The sequence below is a fragment of the Mobula birostris genome, chromosome 6, assembly GCF_030028105.1.
Source record: "Mobula birostris isolate sMobBir1 chromosome 6, sMobBir1.hap1, whole genome shotgun sequence".
NCBI classification, from domain to species: domain Eukaryota; kingdom Metazoa; phylum Chordata; class Chondrichthyes; order Myliobatiformes; family Myliobatidae; genus Mobula; species Mobula birostris.
Window position 1 is genome coordinate 184,924,161 of NC_092375.1, and position 25,015 is coordinate 184,949,175.

The window sequence follows — 25,015 nt, forward strand, 5'->3', positions numbered from 1 at the left end:
TAAAACAGATATCCAAGCAGCATGTTGGATATCAGCGACAGAATACCCTGCATAGTTCAACCTGCTTATTGACTTTTCCATAAAGGCAGAACTTAACTTCCAAGATATGGAGTGGCCTCATCTTGTCTCCACATCCAACATTTCTGCAGCAGTGGGCAAGCTTACCGAAGTTGCAACATTGAGAGAAATAGATAGCGCAGCTGCTTCATTTTCTGCCAGTTCCAGTAACCGTGGGAGCATGGAAGAATTTCCTCCCCCTCCGCCCGAGTTGCTCAATACACCTCCTGAAATAAATCTGTCACCGTATCCCGAACCATCCCCTTCCTCAAGAAAACAAGTCATTCCCAAGGACCTGTACGCCAAACAACGGAATCTGTATGAATTGAAGCGTTTGTATAAACACATTAACCCTGAGATGAGGAGGAACCTGGAAAAGGAATTTATTCAAGAGATCAGTGAGATTGTGACGAACGAAACGAAAGAGAACAATGTGGTCGGGGATGTGCAGCAGGCCCGATACGTTTTTGAACACACTGGTCTCAGTCCTCAGAAATGTGTGAGCCCGGAGAGAGAGTATTTAGAATGGGATGAGATCCTCAAAGGAGAGGTGCAGTCCATGCGCTGGATGTTTGAGACCCAACCCTTAGATTCTATCAAGGATGAATCTCCTGATGAAAGCAATGGAAAATGCATTTCCCAGCAAGAAATGATAGCAGGAGGTGATGTAAAGTACACAACCTGGATGTTTGAGACACAGCCTATCGATACTCTTGGTGTAAGTCCTCCTGATTCTGCAGAAATCACCGGCAAGATTCCCGAATTAGCCAGAGGAGACGTTCGCACGGCTACCTGGTTGTTTGAAACACAGCCGCTAGATTCAATGAATAGGAAGTACCAGGAGAGTGATCAGACCACAGAGACTACTGTCATCAAAGATATTACCGCCGGTGACGTCAAAACCGCAAGGTATTTATTTGAAACTCAATCCCTTGACACACTTGGGCACTTGGATTCTGTTGAAGAAAATAACTTCCTGCAGTTAAAATCTGAAGTTGAAGAAATAAAAGGAAATGTGAAGAAAACGCTGAAGTTGTTTGAAACCCAGCCCCTCTATGTTATTAGGGACCAGGCTGGTCACGTGCTGGAAATCAAGACCGTTAAAAGAGAGGAGATTGAGAGAGGTGATGTCATGACAGCTCGCTGGCTGTTTGAAACAAAACCTTTAGACATGATTAATAAGGATGTTTCAAGTATAAAGGTTGTATGTGGGATCTCCAGGGAGGAAGTTAATCGAGGTGGTGTCAGCAGGGCTAAGTGGCTCTTTGAAACGCATCCACTGGACTGCATCAAAGAACAGGTAGAAACAGATTCTTCGACCAATTATAAAGAAGAAATTCTTGGTGCTGATGTGAGCAAACAATGCCGGTTGTTTGAAACCCAGCCAATTGACTCACTAAAAGACAATGACAATGCAAGGCCAGTAGAAATGGAGGAAATAATAGGGGGTGATGTACGTACAACAAAACATTTGTTTGAGACAGTTCCTATGGATGCTTTGAAGGACAGCCCGGACATAGAACAGCTTCAACATACGATTGCTCCTGAAGAAGTTAAAGGGAACGTGAGACATCAGACTTGGGTTTTTGAGACCCAACCACTTGAGATGATTGGGGAAGAGAAAGAAAAATGTACAAAATCAATCCACCTAGAAGCAATCAAAAAAGGTGAGGTGAGCAATTATAGGCTGGCGTTTGAAACAATGAATTTAAGTCACATTGATGAATCTAAAAAGGTTCAAGTGGATGGTGTAACCAGTGGTGCTGTACGGTCTAATAGAACTTTATTTGAAACAACTCCATTATATGCCATACAAGATAGTGCTGGACACTATCATGAAGTTAAAACTGTGAGGAGAGAAGAAATTGTGAGGGGTGACGTTCAAATGTGCAGATGGATGTTTGAGACGACTCCTATTGATCAATTTGATGAAAGTATTCAGAAGTTTCAAATAATCAAGGGGATATCTAAGGAAGAAGTACAATCTGGTGATGTGAAAACAGCCAAGTGGCTCTTTGAAACACAGCCACTTGATGCCATAAAATATTTCAATGACGCAGAATGTGAAGAAATCACTACCAAAGAGCTTGATGACATCAGAGGAGACGTACAAACTTGCCGATGGCTGTTTGAGACACAGCCGATGGATGCTCTCTACGAAAAGGTGGATGCTAAAAATGAAGTAAGCGAGGTCCAGAAAGGCGATGTGAAAACGTGTACGTGGTTATTTGAAACACAGCCCTTAGATGCAATAAAAGATCATTCAGAAACATTTATCACAATGCGAACTATTCGGCAGGAAGAGATACAGGGAAGTGATGTTCAGTTAGCTCGGTTTCTATTTGAGACTGAACCTCTGGGAAATATCCAAGGAGAAAAGAAGGAAGAATTTAGACAAATAACTGAAATAGATATTCAGTCAGGGGATGTATCTCGTAAGAAATGGATCTTTGAAAATAAACCCCTTGACTTGATTAACTCCAGTTCAGAAGAAACTTTGAAGAAAATTAGATCCATGACAGCAGAAGATATTCAGAAGGGTGATGTCATTAAATGCACTTGGCTCTTTGAGAATCATCCAATCGATATGATAAGAGAAACATCTGAAGAAAAAGAAAATTTTTGCACAGTCAAAGATGTTCAGGGTGGAAATGTTGGTAAAGGACGCTTCATTTTTGAGACCTTCTCACTGGATCAGATTAAGGAAGAATCATCAGAAAATACACATTGCAAGAAATTTAGTATGGATGAAATAGAGAAAGGAGACGTCAAAAACTACACACTGCTGTTTGAAACCCAGCCGTTATATGCTATTAAAGACAAGGAAGGATGTTACCATGAAGTGACGACAGTTCGGAAAGAGGAAGTGATCACTGGGGATGTACGAGGTACCAGGTGGTTGTTTGAAACTAAGCCTTTAGACTTAATTAAGGAAAATGAGGAAGTATATATCATCAAAGCTGTGACACAGGAGGATATTCAAAAAGGTGATGTAACTTCTGCACGTTGGAAATTTGAAACACAGCCACTGGACAAAATTGCAGATGATGAGAAAGTAATCCCAAAAACAATCTCTGATGTGCAAGGTGGGGATGTGAGATCAGGTACCCAGCTATTTGAGTCCAACTCCCAGCAGAAATACGTCAGAACAGTCAGTGTCAGTGAGATTCAACATGGTAATGTTAGGACCGCCACTTGGCTTTTTGAAACTCATACCATTGATGAGATAAAAGGTGAAGATTCAGAATATAAGGAGATTAAGACTGTTGAACGAGAAGATGTACAAAAAGGAGAAGTGAAGCAGGCTATTTGGCTTTTTGAAAAGCAGCCACTGGACAGCATACAGGAGGTTAATAAAACGTCTACAAAAATACTTCAAGAAGATATTCCACAAGGAGATGTTAAAACCACAACCTGGCTTTTTGAAACTACACCTTTGCACCAATTCAATGAAAGTCCAGTAGAGAAGCCAGAAATAATGGGGAAAAATATTAAGGAGACCCTTAAATCACTTTATGATTGCAAAATTCTTCAATCCCGGGGAATCCTTATTGAAGCAAATGAAGTTGGAAATGTCAAAATGGCTAAATATCAACTTTTGAATCAAACCTCCCCAGAGATACAAAAAGAACAAATTGTCAAGGGAGATCTGCAACATATCATGATGAAATTATTATCCAAGAGAGAGCCTCCAGTGAAGGGAATTACTGTTGACCATGATGAAAAAGGCAACATCCATTTGACAACAGCACAGCTTTTGAAGAGAGCAACAGATATTGATGTAAATAAAGAGGAAATAATTGGTTGTAATATTCAGCAAGTAATCGACAAGCTTTTAAATCAAGACACCACTGCAAAGAAGGGAATTCTAATTCAAGAGAGTGAAAAGGGGGACATCAGAATGACAGTTTATTCTCTTCTCAACAGGACAGATTACACTAAAGTCCACCAAGGTGAAGACATTAAAGGAGATGTACAAGGGACAATTAATAAGCTTATAAATACATCTCAGAGCAGTGAACTGTCTCAGAAAGTTAAAGTAAATGACATAGAAAAAGGAACTGTTCAGTTCTATACAACATGCATTGAATCAGGGGCATTAGACTATCTTAAACTTCTTCAGCTGGAGACTGATGAAACTGTTGCAGTTCAAGAGGAACCCAAGGAAATAATTCATGGTGATGTTGAGGCCGCCAAAAAAATGCTTCAGATGCAACAAGTGCAAATTGAACGGACAGTTGCAGAGTCTGAGATTTTATCTGGAAATGTCCAAGGTGCAATGTTGGCTTTTACCACAGAAAAGCAAAATATATCTCCCAACATAGAAAAAGAAGAAATTATACCTGGAAATTTACAGGCAGCTTTGGATTCACTCAATCAAGCCACTAATCAACCCATACTTGTAGAAAAGGAACCAGTTGTATGGGGCAACTTATCAGCAACTCTCAAATCTCTTGAAGATGTAAAATGTCATAAAACATATGTCAAAAAGTTTGCTGGTATTCCAGAGGAGATTAAAGGCTCCCTAGATTCATCACAGAAGTCATTAATTAGTAGAGTCAAAGGAAGTGAGGAAGATGCGGTGTGCAATGATTTCATTTCTTTGGAAGAGGCTCAAAGTAAAATGAAGCACATTGAAAAAGAAGTCATAACGAAAGGTGAATTTCAAACCACAACAGCAAGTGTGCTGGAAGAAAGTTCTGAAAAGATAGCATTCCCACATCAGTTGGGCAGAAAAGAAAGTGTGAAAGCTACAATCCAAAAACTACCAGATTGGCCACAACTTCATGCCAGTACATCAGCAGGAAGTCCAAATAACAATGTAGTGCGACATGAAGGCCAGAAACACATGTATGCAGCAAAAAATATTGAGGATAAAGAAGATGCACTGGCCTGCATAAAATCACGTTTAGCAGCTCAAGAGCAAAATAATATCAATATTACTAAGCACACTGATAAGGGAATGCAGGCAAAGCAGAACATGAAACAACCTGTGAGAATGCAAAATGTTAATACAAGAATAGATCATCCAGTGAAAAGTTATCCAAGAGAGAAAACACAAACCGTTTCAGTACCTGATGAACAACATCAAAATGAATTTGTTAAGAAAAGCAGAAGAACAATCTCAGATGTGTATGCAACCACAAATTCCTCTGAACATATTGGTTCTCAAAAAGTAAATGTGACCAGAAACAAATCTACAGTTGACAGTAAAGAATTTTACTCTTCAGTTGACAGAAAAACACCTAAACAGTTTGTTTCAGTTTCAACGAAATTTCAGAAAACCTCCCAGTTGCCAAAAAATTCTGAATTTACTGGTATGTCAAATACTGAAATTTGTGCAGGATCAGATACAGTTGTTGGACAAGTGGTGACCTGTTCAACCAATCAGAGCACTAATATCACTCAGCAAAGTGCACAGAGGTCAAGTCAAAACATTCAGACTTTGTCATTGCACTCAACCGCAGAAAATGAAGTAGAAGCTAAAAATGAAATTATAAACATTAATGACTTGCATAAAACTCACAGCCTTAGTCAGGGAATAAATAAAGAACTTGTACCGATGGTCAAATCTGGAACATCCTTATTCGAAAAGTCAAGAAAAGTTTCAAATGGCATGGGCAGTAAAATTGACAAAGCGAGAAGGGAAGTATCAAGCCATGTGAAAAAGGGGAAGAAGGCCGTGCCAGATGTTCAGTTTTCAGCTCCACCATATTCTTGTCCCGAACCTCCTCTTCCCCCTCCTCCTCCTCCTCCACCTGTAGAAGATGATGGTCAAATGTTTCCTCTCCCACCACCACCTGTCATCCAAATGAAACCAGAGGTGTATGAAGCAGAACTTCCTCCTTCTCCTCTCCATTCTCCAACCCCTCCTCCTGTTAGTCCCACTAGAACTCTTGCACAGGTATCCTTAATCACAGGACACCCTCCTCCATCATCATTACAGTCTGACTTGAAGTTACTACCGCCTCCAGCCTCTTGCCCTCAATCTCCTTCGGAACAAAGGAGATATTTGAACAAGGCATTGAAGTTGGAGTCAACATCAAAAATGCCACACCTTGGATATCTCCAGCCACAAGAGCAAGTTAACAAGAAAGCAGCATCCATTTTAAAACCAAATGAACCAAAATCTCCTCCTGCTAGCAAAAGAGTTTTTGTACCACCAACTCCTTCACCTAAAACAGAAGTTGTAAAGCCACAATCTAAACCTACTGTCAGGAAATTTAAAACTCCTTTAATGATAGCTGAAGAAAAATACCGAAGAGAGAGAGAAGAAATAGAGAAAAATAAAGCAGTCAAAGTGACTTGGCCTGTAAATACAGGAAAGGTAGCAACAGAAGAGTCAAATCTCTCAGCAAGGCCAGGACCCGAAAATGTAAAGCCTCCAGTTTTGTTGACTGCAGCATCAGCAGCTGACCATCACCTGAATTCCACAGTTTTTCAGTTAATAGAAACAGAAAATGTGACTACTACTGAGAGACGTGTCAGTCACTCAAAGCCAGGTGGTCTTACTGCTGAAGGACATGCCCCTCAACCAAAACCAGGAGACCCGACTGCTAAGGGCAGTCCAATCCATCCAAAACGAGAAGGCCCTATTGCTGAGGGGCACCCTCCTCATCCAAAAGTAGGGGGTCCCACTGCCGAGGGACAGTCCATTCATCTAAAATCAGGCAGTACCACTGCTGAGGGACAGTCTCCTCATCCAAAATCAGGAGGTCCCTTTGAGAGACAGTTCTTTCCTCCAACATTAAAAGAGCCTCCTGTGGATAGGATATCCACAAAAACAGTTACCTCTGCTTCTTCCTCCCAATCAACACTGTTGTCAGCTTCCGAACAGCTGCATCATATCTTAAGCCATTCTGCAGATCTAGCAATTAATAAGGAAGCAACTTTAAATGCACTTAAAGATTCAGTGAAAGATATTGAACAAGACAAGGAGGCGCACAAGAAGGCACAAGCAGAAGCTGGTAATCTGAAATCTCAGTCAACATCTGAGCCAAAATTTAGGATTAAAACTATCCAGCTTCCTAAAGGTGTTCAAAAAATGCAGGAAAAGAAAGACAATGCATTGCCATACAAAATGGAGAAAAAGCAACATTTAAAAGCAGAAGAAAATATAAGTCAAAGGAAGGTTGCTACTAAGCAACAGCTTCAACAAGAACAAAATGATTGTGTTGGTGTGGCAGAAAAACAGCAACTGGACTTCAGTGTTCAGGATAAGTATAGTTGCTCAGTAACTGAACAGAGAGACCGGAACATTGAAAGGACAGCATTTTCAAAAACACTTACAACTAACTTGACAGACGATCAGGTGAAAAATAAAAGAGAGGTGCAACAGAATAATCAGCAGTCATACAGAGCTCATTTAGCAGAAACTCCAAAAATTCAGAACAAGAAGGTGGGTGACATCAGATGTAAAGAAGCAAAGAATGAAAAAGAGAAGCAACATCACGCTAAAACTCAAGAAGAACCAGTTAAAAAGTTTCAAGGAGAACAAGTGCGACAGAAAGGTGACTTAGCAAGTCATGCAGTTCACCGAAGCCCTTTGGGCATGCAAGCACATGTACAAAAGCAGCTTGATTGGAGGGAAAGGACATTCGGAGAAAATCAAGTTGAAACTAAATACAGCACCTTTCGGGCAAAGGAACAAGTTTCTGATGCAGTAAATGCAAGTTACAAGCACGGGCTGGTCCCTGCTCACACCGAGGAGGTAAAACAGGAGAACAAAGAAAGCAGAGAAACGGCAGCGTTTGGAAAGGAATTTGATAAAAGAGCTGCGAAGTATTATGAAGAAATCAGTGATAGTTACCAAAAGCGCGAGGAACTACAAAACATTTTATTCAGAGTAATTCAATTTGAAAGAGATAATGATAATATGGATTTAAATGTTATGAAAAGCTTTTTAGAAAAGGTTCCAACTTGGCTTATTGATGGCCGTGAATTCACCATGAAAGATATCAATGGGAGGAATTTACAAAATATAAAAAAGGAACTAACGCAGATTAAAAAGAAAGCATTACTTAAGCTTGCATATTTTGATGAATTAATTCAGAAAGCATTGATATCTATTTCTGGTTTAAAACTGGAAAGTGAAATGTCTCGTTCTGCCTCTCCTTCACAAAAGATATCCAAGATAAGTATTGGCTCTTGCAAATTAGAAAAGCAGGCGAAAGACAGCCTAGAAGAGCAAACATGTGAAAGTAAAAGGGGACAAGTGAATGAAGGTAGACTTGCAGAACAGAGAGCGCAATCTCCAGCAATAAGAATGGCGTCACCATCCCCGTCTTTCATCACTATTGAGTCCACAGCTAGACGCACAGAATCACCTCTAAGAACTGCTCCCTCTCCTCCACCTTCTCAGAAAACATACGGCACTCCATCCCCCATCCAAAGGGAAGAAACACATACACCTCCACTATCAATGCGCGACTCAGATATGCCAACATCCAGAATCCGCACATCTTCAACATCATCTTCTCCGACAAGGGGCAGGCGCTACGACCAGCTTGTCAAACTTAGAGATACTACTGCAAAACTATCACAGGGAATTCCACAACCTGTACAGCCTACATTTACTCAGAAAACAGAAAAGAGGTCAGAAATTATCCCATCACCAGCAACACTTCGGCGCCAGTTAAAGATTGACACACCTGTTTCAGAAATATTACTTAAATCTGGATCTCCTGTAACTGAAATGCTTGAAGAAGCTAGAAGGTCAGAGGAAAACAAGGTTTATGTGCGTAAAGAACCCACAGGCATTCCAGAACGTCTGGGCTCTGACGCAGAGGAGAATGAATCTGCCACCAGAAAACAGCAAGTTAAAATGCCACGAGTGGATCTTGCAGAATTTGTTCATCAATTTGAAATGCCCGATCAAACAAATTATTTTCACGAGGAACAGGTCACGTTCACTGAAAAAATGGGAAATGAGAATAAAGATGATTATTTTGGAAAAATAAAAGATTTGGAAGAAATCCCAAAGTTCGATATAAAATCTGTTAAGCCGATGTTTGAAATTTCCGGACAAATACCTATTCCCATGAAACAGTCTTCAAGGGACAGAAAACCTCTGAAAAAATCTCAACATTCTCATAAAGTCAGAGATGAAATGAAAAAGTCAACACAATCCATGTTGTATCCTGAAGCAATTAATAAGCAGTTTGCACATGTGGATGGCTTTGAAACGGAGGCAATCAGCGCAGGAGCTAGCATTCAACACTCTGAAGTGTTTCCGGGTATTGACTCCAGGCATGCTCCACCAACCTATGAAGATGTCATTTCTGGGCAGGCTTTAGACTTAGCAATTGATAAAACTCCTGAAGAGCTGCTGAAGAATTTCCAAAACACGTGGCAGGAAAGTGAACGTGTATTCAGGAGTCTTGGTTACGAAATCTCAGACACCAGTGAAACCACGTGGCAAGAAGATGTACTTCATGAACATATGGCTTTGACTGGTAATCTGCATGAGAGTGTGGAGATAAAACTTAGAAAGCATCAACACTAATCCTCAGAGTATTACAGATTAAGATTCTAATGGCATTTATACTCATTATATCTTAACTGATTTGCTGTGCTCTGTTATATTCTTCACCTTTCTAATGTGGACACAAATACTAACACTGATCTAAAATGGGTATTACCATTGATATTTAGTTAATAATGAAATCGGCTATAGTGCTGATTGTCCACCGATGACAGGAAACCTGTGCCGGGAGAGTTTTTAAAGTGGAAAAGCTGTTACCCTAGGGCAGTTCCACTCTCTTGATCTCAGAAGTCCGGGTCCAGTGGTACGATCAAACGTCACAAACTGGGGTCTTACTTGGTTGCAGAGGATGACCGTGACATCTTCTGTTCTTTGCCATGCTCTTCGCTCGCCATGGCGCATTACAGTTCTGCCTTCCTGGATGTTGGATCTCACTGTAGATCTCAATGGCCCAGTCCAGCCGAGCTGACTTCACATGCTAGGCCAGGCATGTCCCTGTCTCAGCAGGGTGTGGCCACCGTCACATGCAAACAGGCTATATATTCCCATATAAGCTAATTAATCACTTCTGCATAGCAAATTCAACAGCTTGTTTTTTTGTATACCAAAATCTTGCAGAATAAATATTTCACAGAGTGTTTCCAGAGCAGTGAAAAATAAAGTGTGCACTGAACAAGAAGGAAAATAATGAGACTGGAAAGTATGATTGAAGAGGAAATTTTAGGATAAGTTTTGAAAGCAAGATGGAGCCAAAAAGGCAAAGTGTGTGAGGGTATGAATAAATCTGATGAATGAATCGCTATTGATAGTAAAACAGTGCAAATAAGGATCAGGGTTGCAGACAGTGCTGGAAGAGAAGTAAGTATATAAAATGTCGTTCTTGGAAAAATTCTGATTGGCAGGAAACAAAAATACTTAATGGTAAGGTCGAGCAAGAATCTGATCATCACTTCCCTGTGTTACGTTTTATTTTATTTTATTGATATACAGCATGGAATAGGACTTTCTGGCCCTTCAAGCTGCACTGCCCTGCAATCTCCCACTTTAACAGTCTATTCATGGGACGATTCACAATGACCGATTAACCTACTAACCAGTACATCTTTGGACTGTGGGAGAAGACTGGAACAAACTCAGAATGTCATGGGGAGAATGTACAAACTCCTTATAGACAGTGGTGGGAATTGAACCCAGCTCGCCTGTACTGTAAAATGTTGTGCTAACCACTATGCTACTGTGCTAGTCATCTATCCACTCCCAGTGAAGAGAAATGAGGAACTTACTGTTTTCCTGGATATATTATATAACTCTTCTGGTGAAGCACACATTACCATTATCTTTTATTGATTATTCTTATTTTCCACCAATTGCCTTTTAATGATTTATATACCGGTAGTGTTAAATCTGTATACTCAACATTTTCTGTCTAGTGCTTCCTATTTATGGTGTATTCCTATTTGGATTTTTGTAAATTACGTTACATCATGTTTTCAATGTTAAGTAATATTTGCGATTGGCTTGCCAGCATCTTCATTTGTAATTTTTGTGTTCTACTCGGACTACGCTGTATGTCCTGCCTTAATGTCACTTCCACCCTTGGATGTTCCAACTAGAAGTTGCACGTTGTTTGTTATTGGATAAGGGTGGCACGGCAGTATAGCGGTTACCACAGTATTTTAGAGCGCCAGTGATCGTCAATCAGGGTTCAATGCCTGCCTCCGTCTGTGAGGAGTTTGTACGTATTTCCCGTTACCACGTGAGCTTCCTCTGGCTGCTCTGGTTACCTCATGTATTTCAAAGATGTACAGGTTAGGGTTAGTAAGTCGAGGGGGAGGTTCGTCGGCACTGGAAGCATGGCGACACTTGAGGCTGACCCCAGTTCATCCACCGACTACGTTAGTCTTTGCTATAAACGAGGCATTTCACTGTGTGTTTCCATGTGAGGAATAAAGCACATTCAGAAATGCAGTCTAAGCAGAGATTGATAGAGCTGAAATATTCCATCCCAACTCTTGAACAAAATCCCCTAATGAAAATCATACTCTTTCTTAATTATCCTAACAAATTCTGCGACAATTTTGAAAAATCAAAATTCAAAGTAAGTTTTTTTTTATCAAAGTACAGATACATCACTACATACAACCCAGCTAGAATACACATAAATCCAAGAAACACAATATAATCAATGAAAGACCAGACTCAACAAGACAAACAACCAATGTGCAAAAGGCAAAAAACTGTGCAAACACATAATAATAAATAAATAAGCAATAAATATCAAGAACGTGAGATGAAGAGTCCTTGAAAGTGAGTCCATAGGTTGTGGGAACAGTTCGGTGATGGGGCAAGTGAAGTTAACCCCATTGGTCCATGAACCTGGTGGTTGATGGGTAATAACTGTTCCTGAACCTGGCAGCGTGGGTCCTAAAGCTCCTGTACCTTCTTCCTGATGACAGCAGCGAGAAGTGTGATTGTCCTGGTTGCTGGGGTCCTTCTGTAGCCTTGAGCCATAAAAACTCCCTCTTCCTCTAGACTGAATAGGAATTCTGCCATTAACCCAACACTCTGCCTTCCAGATCCGTTTTCCAAAGTATATCACTTCAAACTTTTCTTCCTCGACAAAGTCAGTCAGGTTAATGAGTTGTGACCTGTCCTCACAAAGCCATACTGACTATTTGTAATAAGACTATGCTTCTCCAAATCCTCTAAAGTCCTGTCCTTAAGAATCCTCTCCATTAGTTTGCCCACAACTGAGGTAAGACTCACTGGTCTATAATTCCCAGGATTTCCCCTATTGCCCTTCTAGAGAAGCAGAACAACTTTTGCCATCCTCCAATGTTCTGCTACTACTACTGTGGTAAGGGAGGATGCAACCATTATTGGCAACATCCCAGCAATCTCTTCCCTCACTTTTCATAGTAACCTGGGGTATATCCTGCCTGGCCCCAGTGACTTGTATATCCTTTTGTTTTTCTGAAGCTCCAACTTTCATCATCATCAGCATCAGGTGCCATGCTCAGTTTGAGCTTTGACTGCCATGGCCCACACGCTCCTGTTTCGGGTCAAGTAGATCAATTCATTGGTATTCATTTCCAGTTCTCTGGCTGCTGCCTCTGTCATCATTTGTCTTTGCCTTCCTCTTCTTTTCTTCCCTTCAGTCTTTCCCATAATTACCGTGCATTCTAACTCAACTTTCGTAATCACATGTCCAATGAAGTTACGTTGCCTTTTCATAATCTCATACATTATTTCTCTTTTTGTGCTTGCTCTGTTCATGACATCCTCGTTAGATATTCATTTCATCCATGATATTCTTTGCATCCTCCTCAAAAACCACATCTCTGCTGCTTCAATTTGTTTCTTCATGTTACTAGATATTGTCCAACATTCTGAGCCATATAACATAACTGGATAAACGTAACATTTCAGTACTCTGAGGCAGGTTGTCATGCCTAGTTTAGTATTGGTCAGTATACTCTTCATTCTCGTAAAGGTGTCTTTTGCCATCCCTATTCTTCTTTTGATGTCCATGTCACACCTGCCATCTGATGTCACCCAGCTTCCTAAGTAGCAAAAGTTCTGTACTTGTTTTATGTCTTCCCTGTTTACTCTCAGCCTGCAGATAGGATTCTCCTTCTTTTTGGATATCACCATACATTCTGTCTTTTTGCAATTGATAGATAGACCCATTTTTGCACTTTCTTCAACAACTATATCAATTAAGTTTTGTAGTTCTTCCTCCATACTTGCAATTAACACAGTGTCATCCGTATATCTAAGATTATTGGTGTTTTCACCACAACTTTGATTCCCAAGATTACCTCTTCCTTAATCGCACTTTTCCCTCTATGTGCTAACATCTCATTCATCAAAGTCCCTGTTCCCGTAAGATGGCGTCATTATGTGGCAACATTTTGCATACAGCTCCAATGGGAACCATCAAATATTCTTGCTTAGGACTACTACAGCATAATTTCAATGCATTTATAGAAACTATTGTTACTCAAAATTGACAAACCTCAGATGGCAGACTTGGGTTGCAAGTACAGTTCCCCTTTTTTGCACTACTTGTTTAATTTAAATAAATAAATAAATGTGTGCGCGCGTGCGCGCGCGCGTGTGTGTGTGTGTGTATATATATATATATATACACCTCGTACTGTAATTTATAGTTTTATTAGTATGTTTTGCTGCTGCAAAATAACAAATTGCATGACGTATGCTAGTGATACTGAACCTGTATCTGATTCTGATATTCTGATTCTTTTCCTGATGAACACTGAACAAAGTATTCATTAAGGACCTCTCCTACCTCCTCCAACTTCAGACACATTTCTCCCTTTATCCCTTAGCGGGCATGTGCTCTCTCTAGTCATCCTCCTGTTTAACACATCTATGTAGGATGCCTTGGGGTTTCCTGTAATCCTACAGGCCAAGGCCTTCTCATGTCCCCTTCTAACTCTCCTAAATCCCTTCTTAAGCTCCTCATGACTATCTAATAACTCTCAAGAAACCCTGTGTGATTTTTTTTTTCCCTAAACCTTAAGTATGCTTTTTTTTCCTGCCTTTTGACTAAATATTCTACTTCCTCTTGTTAACCATGGTTCCTTTACCCTACCATCCCTTGCCTATCCTGAACTCCATGCAAATGTTTCCTGAACTACCTCCATATTTCAGCTGTGCATTTCCTCGGGAACATCTGTCCCCAATTTACACTCCCAAGTCGCAGCCTAATGCCATCATAATTATCCCTCCCACTGTTAAATACTTCCCCACATTGCCTGCTCCTCTCCTTGTCTATGGCTATGTTAAAGGTCAGGGAATTATGGTCACAGCCTCGGAAATGCTTGCCCACCGAGAGGTCCCTGGGCAATTCAGTTCTAGTGTGACCAGTGCACACATAATGATGAAAGGGAAGGTGTGGCACAATTTCTCCAAAGCTGGTACTCCTAAAGATAGAAAAATATGGAGTGCATTAAGCAGGGTTGGGAATGGCATGGCGGGTTAAAAGTAGGCAGTATTACATTAATGTATTGCACGCAGCAATTTCCAATCTCAATGGATGTCCGGTGGTTAGCACTGCGGAAAAATAATTCCAAACTGATCAGATGTTTTCTTTAAGAAAACATTTGACAAACCTAATACATGAACAAATTGCAAAGCATTATTTTTTATCTCAGAAGATATTGTTTATGTGAGTAACAATTTTCAGCAGAAAATACAAAGGCTTGGTCATTTGGAAGCCATTTTGAACATATCCCTCTAATAAGGTATATAGTTTTGGATAGGAGTATATATCCATCAGAATAGCAGAGATTAAAGGCTGAATTATGAATATATAGCTTGTTTGATCTTAAATTTAGAAAGCCTATAGTGTTTAAAATTATGATGGAATTTGTTAAGGTAGAAGTAGAGAATCAATACCCTCTGGTGGGGAATACAGAATAAGATGATATGACCTTAAAATTAGACTGAAGGATCTTGAAAATATGGAGCACACCCAAAAATGCAATGGGCAGTGGGTCAATGGAGATTTCAAGGTTAGCAGTGCAATATTCTATTTCAGTAACAAAGAACATTTAAAAGAAGGTAAATCAAATAAATCCAGCATTGTTGGTAACAAATGACAAATAAACTGGCGTATGTTAATGACCAACATTTTTATAATTTTTATTTATTCACTGACTGCATTATCGAAGTCAATATTTCATGTCCATTCATAATTACCCTTGAGATAGTGAGGCTGAAGTCTGCGAGTTAGAGATGAATTCTAATGTGATGACATTTCCATACAATTTCTCACTGTTTCTTCTAGATGATCGGCCACAATCTATCCATGTTCTTCTGCAGACTCCCTGCTTCCTCGCCACCTATCTTCATATCATATAAAATAGAACATAGAAATTTACAGCACATTACAGGCCCTTCGGCCCACAATGTTGTGCCGACCATGTAACCTACTCTAGAAGCTTCCAAGAATTTTCCTAAGGCATAGCCTTCTATTTTCCTAAGCTCCATGTACCCATCTAAGATTCTCTTTGAAGACCTCCGCGCAGTCTCCCTACACACTACACCTGCTTGTATACCAACTGCCCCATCCTCAGCCCTATGAATCTGATTCCAGTCTCCTCGACAAATTGGTTTAAACCTTCCCCAACAGCTCCAGCAAATCTGCCCACAAGGATGTTGGTCCCCCTCAGGATCAGACCTTCCCCAGCAGTGGCCCCTATGATCTAGAAATCTGAAACCATGCCCCCTGCCGCAATTCATTCCTCCTTATCTGAGGAAAGATATATTATGCAGGGAAAATTCACCAGTCGGATTCTGGAGATGAGGGGATTTAGAACAGAGATGAGAAGTGTTTCTCCCTGGGAGTAGAGAGCCTGTGGAATTTGTTGCCCAGCAAAGCAGTACAGGTTAACTCACTTAAATAAACTTGGGTCAGAGATAGGTTCTTGCATCTTAAGGGAATTAAGGGATATGGACAAAAGGAAGGTAGGTGGACCTTAGTCCATGGTTAGATCAGCCATGATCTGATTGAATAGTGGAGAAGGTTCGATAGGCCAGATGGCCGACTCCTGTTCCTACTTCTTATGTTCTTATACATACAATAAGAATTTTATTCAAAAGAATTGAGATAAAAGGAAACATGGAGATTAGCATAAGAGAAAGATCTTTACGCTATGTGCATCAGCTCCAATTTTTATCTTAAAATGTTACGTTATTGTGTTTTGGAGTTCTCGTATCTAGGATTTGGAAATATGGTTCTGAACATTGAAAAATTTCTTGGTTGTGTATGTTCATTTCATGTTTTATGTGAGGAGTTTTGATAATTTGAATGTAGTAATATTTCAGTTATTGACATTGGCATTTAATCTACTCACTGATTGTGACAAGACTACTGGGGCTACTGATCAAAACACTAGACATTTTGTATTGGAACATATTATTATCAGTGCCGCAGTTTGAGGTTGCACCTTTTCATAACAGGGAGGGTTGTAAAATCCACTTGAATGGTGAGCAAAATCTAATCAATAAAAATGAATGAAAATGTAATGAATTAGACCTGAAAGACAGGTACATGGAAGAAAAGAGCAAGGTCATTGTATTCATGGTTAAGAGAAAGTATGACGAAATTTCGACATTGATGGGCAATAAAAAACTAAGAAGGTTATTCAACTGGATTGTAGTTGTCAGAAACATAAATATAAAACTAACTATCCAAAACGAGAACAGATTAGATGTAATTTATTTTTCTCAGTGGAAATGTCAGGGATAGTTTTAAAATTTTGTTAGATGGAAAATGATATGCATTCCCATTATGCTCTTGTATTGGGCAAAGCTTCCCGTGAGGAATACATAACTCTTTACTCAAAAACCTCATGGGAGATATGAGAATGTATTTTTAAAAAAAAGCAATGTATGGTTATGGCTTGGAAATAACTGGCTGCAAGGGTGGGAGAAACTGTATCAACCAGGCTTTACAAATCAAACCATATCAGTCGCCACCTGAGGATAAATAATTTACAGGGTGACAAGAATATGAGGAAAGAACAGGAGCAACACATAATATTCCATCTGGGTACCCTCCAACCTGTTGGCATGAATATCAATTTCACCTTCAGGTGAATAAGTACCCCCTCCCACTTCCCAACTCTGGCCTTTTACTTCTTCTCACCTGCCTATTATTTATCCGTCGCTCCACTCCTCCTTCCCTTTCTCCTATTGTCCATGCTCTCTCCTATCAGATTTTTTCTCCTGTCCTTGGCCTTTCCCACCCACCTGTCTTCACCTAACGCCCTCCAGCTAGCCTCTTTCCCCTCCACCCACCTTTTCATCCTGGCTTCTTCCCCCTTCCTTCTCAGGCCCGAAGAAAGGTCTCAGCCCGAAATGTCGACTGCTTATTCATTTCCATAGATGCTGCCTGACCTACTGAGTTACTCCAGCATTTTGTGTGTGTGTTGCTCAAGACAATGGTGTTTCATAGACTCATCTACAAGGAACTAACATCAACTAAATGGGCTGAAATGTTGTATGAACTTATTCTACTACATTTCCAAAGTACTTCAGGCTGTAAAGTGCTTTAGATACGTACGGTGCTAGATGTAAAACTTATTTTTCACTATCTCTAAATACTTATAATCACAAACTTTTTCTGCTTTACATTTACTTACCGTGGAGATCTATATTATTGATAGTATTTACAAAATCCAAAAGTCTTAGCAGCTTTTCAGAATTGCTTGATAATTCACAGGACTTAACAATAAATGAATGAGTCATACTCAAAATGCACACAACCAAATCTTCCAATGCTATTTCCCACTACCTCTTTCACCCAGAGCTATATTAAAATGAGGTGCGCTCTACACTGATGTATGCTGAAGCTTGTTTAAATTTTCATAGTTTAAACTAAGCATTGACTTGTTCCTCCAAGTGTTGGGGATATGCACCAGCAACTAGGAATGTCAGGCTGAAGAGCTTGCACGTGTGAGAATGGCTGACAAGTATTGTGTCTTTGGACTAATGTCCAAATACACCTCAAAGACTTTGCATTCCTTCGGTCTCTGTGCAACGGGAAATTGAAGAATTACAATCCGCTTGACTGGTTGTCTGTCATGTCTGACGATGACAGTTAGAATTGTGTAGTTCTGTTGCGTGTTTGTAGGTGGCTGCTGAATCCAAGTTGAGTGACATAGACATCTACAATAAGAAACTGAAAACTCTGCTGCATCTGGAAGCGGAGCCACTGCTATTGCTTCCCTTCTTTGTCGGGCAGTGATTAGTACTGCTTGGTGTCTCTCCTGCAGGTTGCTGTGAGCGGTTCTAACCAAGGCTCACCAGCCACTCTCGTCTAGCAAATAGTCTCTATGGTATTCACAAACCTATTGATTGTAATACTACAATCCTCACTCGTGTGAATGCTGATATACTAAAATTACCTTCTTTTCAAATGTAAATGTTTCTTGCTAATGCTGAAAAATATTTTGGAGAGTTGGTCAATGCTTTAAAAGTAACAGTTATTAGATTATAATTCCAATTATGAGTAAAATATGGTAAGAATTGGGTGTTGAAGTTTTTCATTCTAATCTAATAAAATTTCATTATTGGATTTTAAAAGTAAATACATTATATTTCAGACAAATAAGGGGAAAATCCATATTTTACTGTTTAAAATATTTTTCCATTTTGTTTTTGCTGTAACAATTCTTGTCTAATGAATGCAGTTATATACTAACCTACCCAAATATTAATACAGCATGTGAAAGAAATGAAAGCAGAATTCTAACATTATTGTTACCTTAGAAAATACAGGTTCTTACGAAGGAGACCTGCACAGTCTGCCGAAAGATAGTGTATCCCATGGAATGTCTGACTGCAGACAAACAAATCTTTCATAAGGCCTGTTTCCGCTGCCATCATTGTAACAATAAATTAAGGTAGGATCCTTACTGATAAATATATTTCTAAACTGTATCATACTGATTTCATAATTTTTATTTGTAATATGTTAAATGTTACATTTCTGTATTAACATTTCAATAACTACATTAGAAAGAGGTGACATAGGGGTGGAAGGTGTTGTATTATTGTGAATAGAGCTAAAGTACTGCAAGGCTGAAAAGACCATGTTGGAAGTTGTACACAGACCCCCAAACACCAGAAAGGATGTGGTCAACAAATTACGGTGAGAGATACGAAATACGTGCCAAAAGGGCAAAGCTACAATAGTCATGGGGGGTTTCAATATGCAGGTAGATTGGGAAAATCATATTGGTGCTGGACTTCAAGAGAGGGAATTTCTAGAATGTCTGCGAGATAGCTTTTTAGAACAGCTCATGGTTGAGCCTACGAGGTGCTCAGCTATTCTGCAATGGACCAGAACAGATTAGAGAGCTTAAGATAGTATAACCCTTTGGGGAAAGTGGTCATAAAATGCTTAAATTCACCCTGAGAATTGAGAAGCAGAAGCTAAAGTTCGATGTATCTGTATTACAATGGAGCAAAGGGAATTACAGAGGCATGAGAGAGGAGATGGCCAGAACTGATTGGAAAAGAACACTGGCAGGGATGATGGCAGAGCGGCAATGGTTGCAATTTCTGGAAGCAATTTGGAAAGCACAGGATATATACATCCCAAAGAGGAAGAGGTATTCTAAAGGAAAGGTGACATAACCGTGGCTAACAAGAGAAGTGAAAGCCAACATAAAAATCAAAGAGAGGGCACATAATAGAGCAGGAATGAGTGGGAAGTAAGAGGATTGGGAAGCTTTTAAACACCAAAAAGAAGGCAACTAAAAAGCCATTAGTGTGGCGCGTGGCCAGGTGGTTAGGGCGTTGGGCTCACGATCTGAAGGTCATGGGTTCGAGTCTCGGTCAAGGCAGCATGTTGTGTCTTTGAGCAAGGCACTTAACCACACACTTCTCCAGTCCACCCAGCTGAAAATGGGTACCGGCAAATGCTGGGGGTTAACTCGCGATAGACTGGCATCCTATCCGGGGGGGGGGGGGGGGGGAGTCTCGTTGTCTCAGTTGCTTCACGCCACAGAAACCGGCATAAGCACCACAAGGCGCGGGACAGACTTTTAAAAAAAAAGCCATTAAGACAGTAATAGTGGAATACACAAATAAGCCAGCCAATAATATTAGAGGATACCACAAGTTTCTTCAGATACATACAGTGCAAGAGAGAGTTGAGAGTGGATATCAGACATTAGAAAATTATGCTTAAGAGATAGTAATGGGGACAAGGAAATGGCGTATAAACTGAATATGTATTTTGCTTTTATCTTCACTGTGAAAGGCACTAACAATATGGTGGAAGTTCCACGTGATAGGGGTACTGAAGTGTGTGAAGTTACCATTACTAGAACGAAAGTTATTGGGAAACTGAAAGGTCTGAAAGTAGATAGGTCACCTGGACCAGATGGTGTACATCCCAGGGTTCTGAAAGAGGTGGCTGAAGAGATTGTGGAGGTATTAGTCATGATCTTTCAAGAATCACTAGATTCTGGAATGGTTCTGGAAGACTGCAAAATTACAAATGACACTCCACTCTACAAGAAGGGAGAGAGACAGAAGAAAAGAAACTATTGGCCAGTTAGTCAGACCTCAGTGGTTGGGAAGATGTTGGAGTCAATTATTAAGGATGAGGTCTCAGGGTACTTGGTGGCACATGATAAAATAGTCCATAATCAGCATGGTTTCCTCAAGGGAAAATCTTCTCTAACAAATCTGCTGGAATTCTTTGAAGAAATAACAAGCAGGATAGACAAAGGAGATTCGGTTGATGTTGTGTACTTGGATTTTCAGAAGACCTTTGACAAAGTGCCACTCATGAGGCTACTTAACAAGCTATGAGCCCATGGTATTACAGGAAAGATTCTAGTATGGATAAAGCAGTAGCTGATTGGAAGGAGGCAAAGAGTGGGAATAAAGGGAGCCTTTTCTGGCTGTCTGCTGGTGGCTAGTGGTGTTCCACAGGGGTCTGTGTCGGGACTGATTCGTTTTATGTTATACGTTAATGATTTGGATGATGGAACCGATGCTTTTTTGCAAAGTTTGCACACAGTATGAAGATAAGTGGAAGGGCAGATAGTTTTAAGGAAGTAGAGAGACCATAGAAGGACTTAGACAGATTAGGAGATTGAGCAAAGAAGTGGCAGATGGAAAACAATGTTGGGAAATGTATGGCCATGCACTCTGGTAGAAGAAATGAAAGGGTTGACTATTTTCTACATGGAAAGAAAATTCAAAAAAATTGAATAGCAAAGGTGCTTGGGAGTCCTTGTGCAGAATTCCCTACAGGTTAATTTGCAGGTTAAATCCATGGTGTGGAAGGCAAATGCAAATTTAGCATTCATTTCAAGAAGACTAGGAAGTAAAAGCAAGGATGAACTATTGAAACTTTATAAAGCACTGGTGAGACCTCCCTTGGAGTATTGTGAGCAGATTTGGGCCCCTTACCTTAGAAACAATGTGTTGAAACTGGAGAGGGTTCAACTGAGGTTTACAAAAATGATTCCAGGATGCAATGGCTTATCATATGAAGAGTGTATGATGGCTCTGGCCTGTACTCACTAGAATTCAGAAGTATGAGGTGTGACCTGACTGGAGCCTATCGAATAATGAAAGGCCTTGATAGAGTGGATGTGGATAAGATGTTTCCTATGGTAGGAGTGTCTAAGACCAGATGAAACGGTATCAGAATAGAAGGGCATCTTTTTAGACTGGAGATGAGGAGGAATTTCTTTAGTCAGAGAATGGTGAATCTGTGGAATTCTTTGCCAGGGATAGATGTGGAGGCCAAGTCTTTATGTATATTTAAGGCAGAGATTGATAGATTCATGATTAGTCATGCCACGAAGGAATACGGGGTGAAGGCAGGAGATTGAGGCTGAGAGGGAAATTGGATCTGCCATGATGAAATGGTGGGGTAGACTTGATGGGGCAAATGGTCTAATTCTGCTCCTATATCTTATGGACTCTTGGTCTTATATATGAGATAAATATTTGACAGTGCACTCTTTGAGAACCAAGATACACCAAAGTATATAGGCAAGTTTCTTCCAACTTCACAAAAAAATTGCTCAGTTTATATTAATTAACTGAAACTTGAGTTAAGTAGAAAGAGTATAGTTTTTGAATCTTTGGTATTAAGCAAACACGGGGGTTTAATATACATAAAAGAACAGTTTATTTAACTGAAGATTACTTCATGAGAGTAAATCTGCTAATAAATGTCTTTAGGATGTTGAATTTAAATTATTTCTTTTTATTTCACACTAGTCTTGGAAATTATGCATCTCTCCATGGACAGATATACTGCAAACCTCATTTTAAGCAGCTTTTCAAATCCAAAGGCAACTATGATGAAGGTTTTGGACACACACCCTACAAAGGAGGCCGTGCAAGTAGCAGTCAAAGTAGCTTTGCTGCTAATAAAAATTCCCCAAGCAATAAAACTGCCACTGATCCATCCACAGCAGAGATGCTGAGAAACCAGAAAACCCTGAGCAAGAAAGTCAGCCAGTTCACTGATGCAGATGATGTCGGACAACTGAACAAGGACAGGGAGGAAGAACTGAAAAGTTCACCAGATCAAATAAAAGCAGCAGCAGAAAGAAGTAAGTTAAATATTAACTGGCCCCCTTCCACTGATGGAAATAAGAAAACTTTCAATATTGAAGAGGAAGTGAAGGTGACAAAACCAAAGTGGCCTCCAGAAGGTGCCAACCAATCAACCTTGAATTCCAAAGCAAATACTTCAGAGAAACCTTCTGTGAACACTCCGCAACCACAAACCCAAACTGTGGAACAAGCAGAAAGCGCCTTGCATGACGATCCTTCTAACTCTGATAATACTGGGAAAATAGATGATGAGGTACAGAATGAAGAGAGTGGTGAAGAGAATAAGGAAATGGAATTGAATGATGATGAAAAGGGTGAAGAACGTGTAAATGGAAGAAGTGATGTGCTTAATGAAGTTGGAGATGAGCATCTGAAAGAGCACGAAGGAAAGCTGGTTGAAGCTGAAGCGACAATGGCTGTCAGCAGGGAGGAAAGTGATAATTGTCTTGAAGATTTTAATTCCAATAACAATAATAATGGGGACTTGGAATCTGTTGATCTATTGCAATTTGATTGCACGAATCATGATTCTTCAAAAACTTTCCTCCAAGATCAGGATCTGGTAAAAGACCCAACACAACCTCACAACAAATTCTTTACTGAAAAATTAGATGGGAACACCTCAGCAGAGCCAATCGAACAGTCTGATGTTTCTTTATCAGACTTTGATTGGAAACAGGTGGTAACTGGTTCTGAAGAAGATGCCAAACCTGCCAGTTTATCCATTGACCCATTTGGTGAGAGTTTTTTAACTCCAGTAAAACAAACTGAAGAGAAATATACAAATTTCTCAGAGGAGGATCTTTACGGCAAGCAGAATAAATCAAATGATGCTGAATGTCGTTTCTCATCTGCTGATCATAATTCAGGAGAAGACAATTTCCTTGACTCAAGTTTGATAGATTCTAGAGCAGCGGGATGTATTAGCAACCAAAAGGAATATGCTTTATGTGATCTTTCAGATTCAGAAGTTGAACCCGGTAATAACCTGCCTCATAATATTCTTCATTCAGGGCACAAAACGGAACAGCTGTCCAGTACTAGCCTTTTAGGTAAAGAGTCACTGCCCCTTTCAGTTGAAGAACAAATCAAGAGAAACAGATGCTATGATGATGATGACGATGGTGATTAAAAAAGGAAGGCTTTACACATCACAAGGGATGAAGTTTGAAAATAGTTTTATTTCAGGCACCAACTTTGATTTTGCTTCTTCCTCTTATGGGTCACAATAATTTCCAATATATATATATATAAATTCTTCATAGTCAAATGCTTAATCAGTTTTCAGTATTCAAATTCATGGAGTGACGCATCACATTACATTTTTTAATCCACCAATGGGATATTGCTAAATGTTATATTAGTCCATGCTGTTGTTTTTAGGATTTGTTGATGAGCTTTTATCTATTTCTGTACAAACCACTAAATGTTGCTGAAGCACCTGGAGTGCTGTGTAGGAATCTTCTACTTTTGCAACATTATAATAATATTATTGGTGGAGCTGTTGCTCATAATTACTACAATTTTGTTAATTTCTTTGAAATTTCTTTTTAATATCTACAATATTCATCTACAATATTCAATGCAAAGAACCCACAAATCAGATATCTGCTTCTAGTTTAAAAACTTACAGCCTCAAATTTCTATGTTGCTTGTTTTCCTTCTCTATATTTATTTTAGTACATTAGTAAATTGTAACCATTGCTTTTGTGGGTTTTTTATGCACAATAAAAAGCTATATTCATAATATGCCCTTTATTGTCATAGTTTTTTTGAAAACAACCAAAAACATGATATTGCTTTACTGAAAAAGAGATGTTCAGATAAGATTTTTTTTTGGCTGCCAATATACAAAGTTATTGTTGGGTACCAGCTATGCCAATAAAAGTGTAACACAAATGATGCCACAGCTTTCCAGTCAGCCAAATGCCAGTACCAGATAGAAATTAGCTGGATGTCAAAAGGATGCAACATTTAAAAGTTTATGGGCATGGACATTCCAGCACAGTGCATAATGTCTTGTGTCGCCTCATGACTGAGTTATTTTAAAAAATATATATTGCTGAATGCAACTGGATGCGTTATGACTTCATACACTAGAAGTACAGTAATGTGCAAAAGTCTCAGGTGTGTGTGTATGTATATATATATATATATAATATATAGAGTGAGAGAGAGAGAGAGAGAGAGAGCGCTAGGGTGCCTAAGACTTTTGCACAGACCTGTAGTAATTTTTATGTATTGCACTGTACTGTTGTCGTAACAAAAAACAAATTTCATGACGTGTGAATGATGATAAACCTGATTCTGATATGGGTCTCTATTGTGGACTGAGAGTGGGAAGGG

At 39.6% G+C, this 25,015-nt stretch overlaps 1 protein-coding gene across 5 annotated transcripts in view; it reads left to right on the forward strand.

Moving 5' to 3' along the window:
- LOC140199637 (xin actin-binding repeat-containing protein 2-like) overlaps nt 1-22,415 on the forward strand; it is a 172,777-nt gene extending 150,362 nt beyond the window's left edge. For all 5 annotated transcript variants that reach the window (XM_072262050.1, XM_072262048.1, XM_072262051.1 and 2 more), the window contains 3 exons: nt 86-9,512; nt 18,845-18,978; nt 22,328-22,415. In XM_072262050.1, coding sequence (XP_072118151.1) covers nt 86-9,512; nt 18,845-18,939 — 9,522 coding nt within the window. In that variant the 3' untranslated portion in view covers nt 18,940-18,978; nt 22,328-22,415. The remainder of the gene's footprint in view (nt 1-85; nt 9,513-18,844; nt 18,979-22,327) is intronic.
- Nucleotides 22,416-25,015: the final 2,600 nt, after the last annotated feature.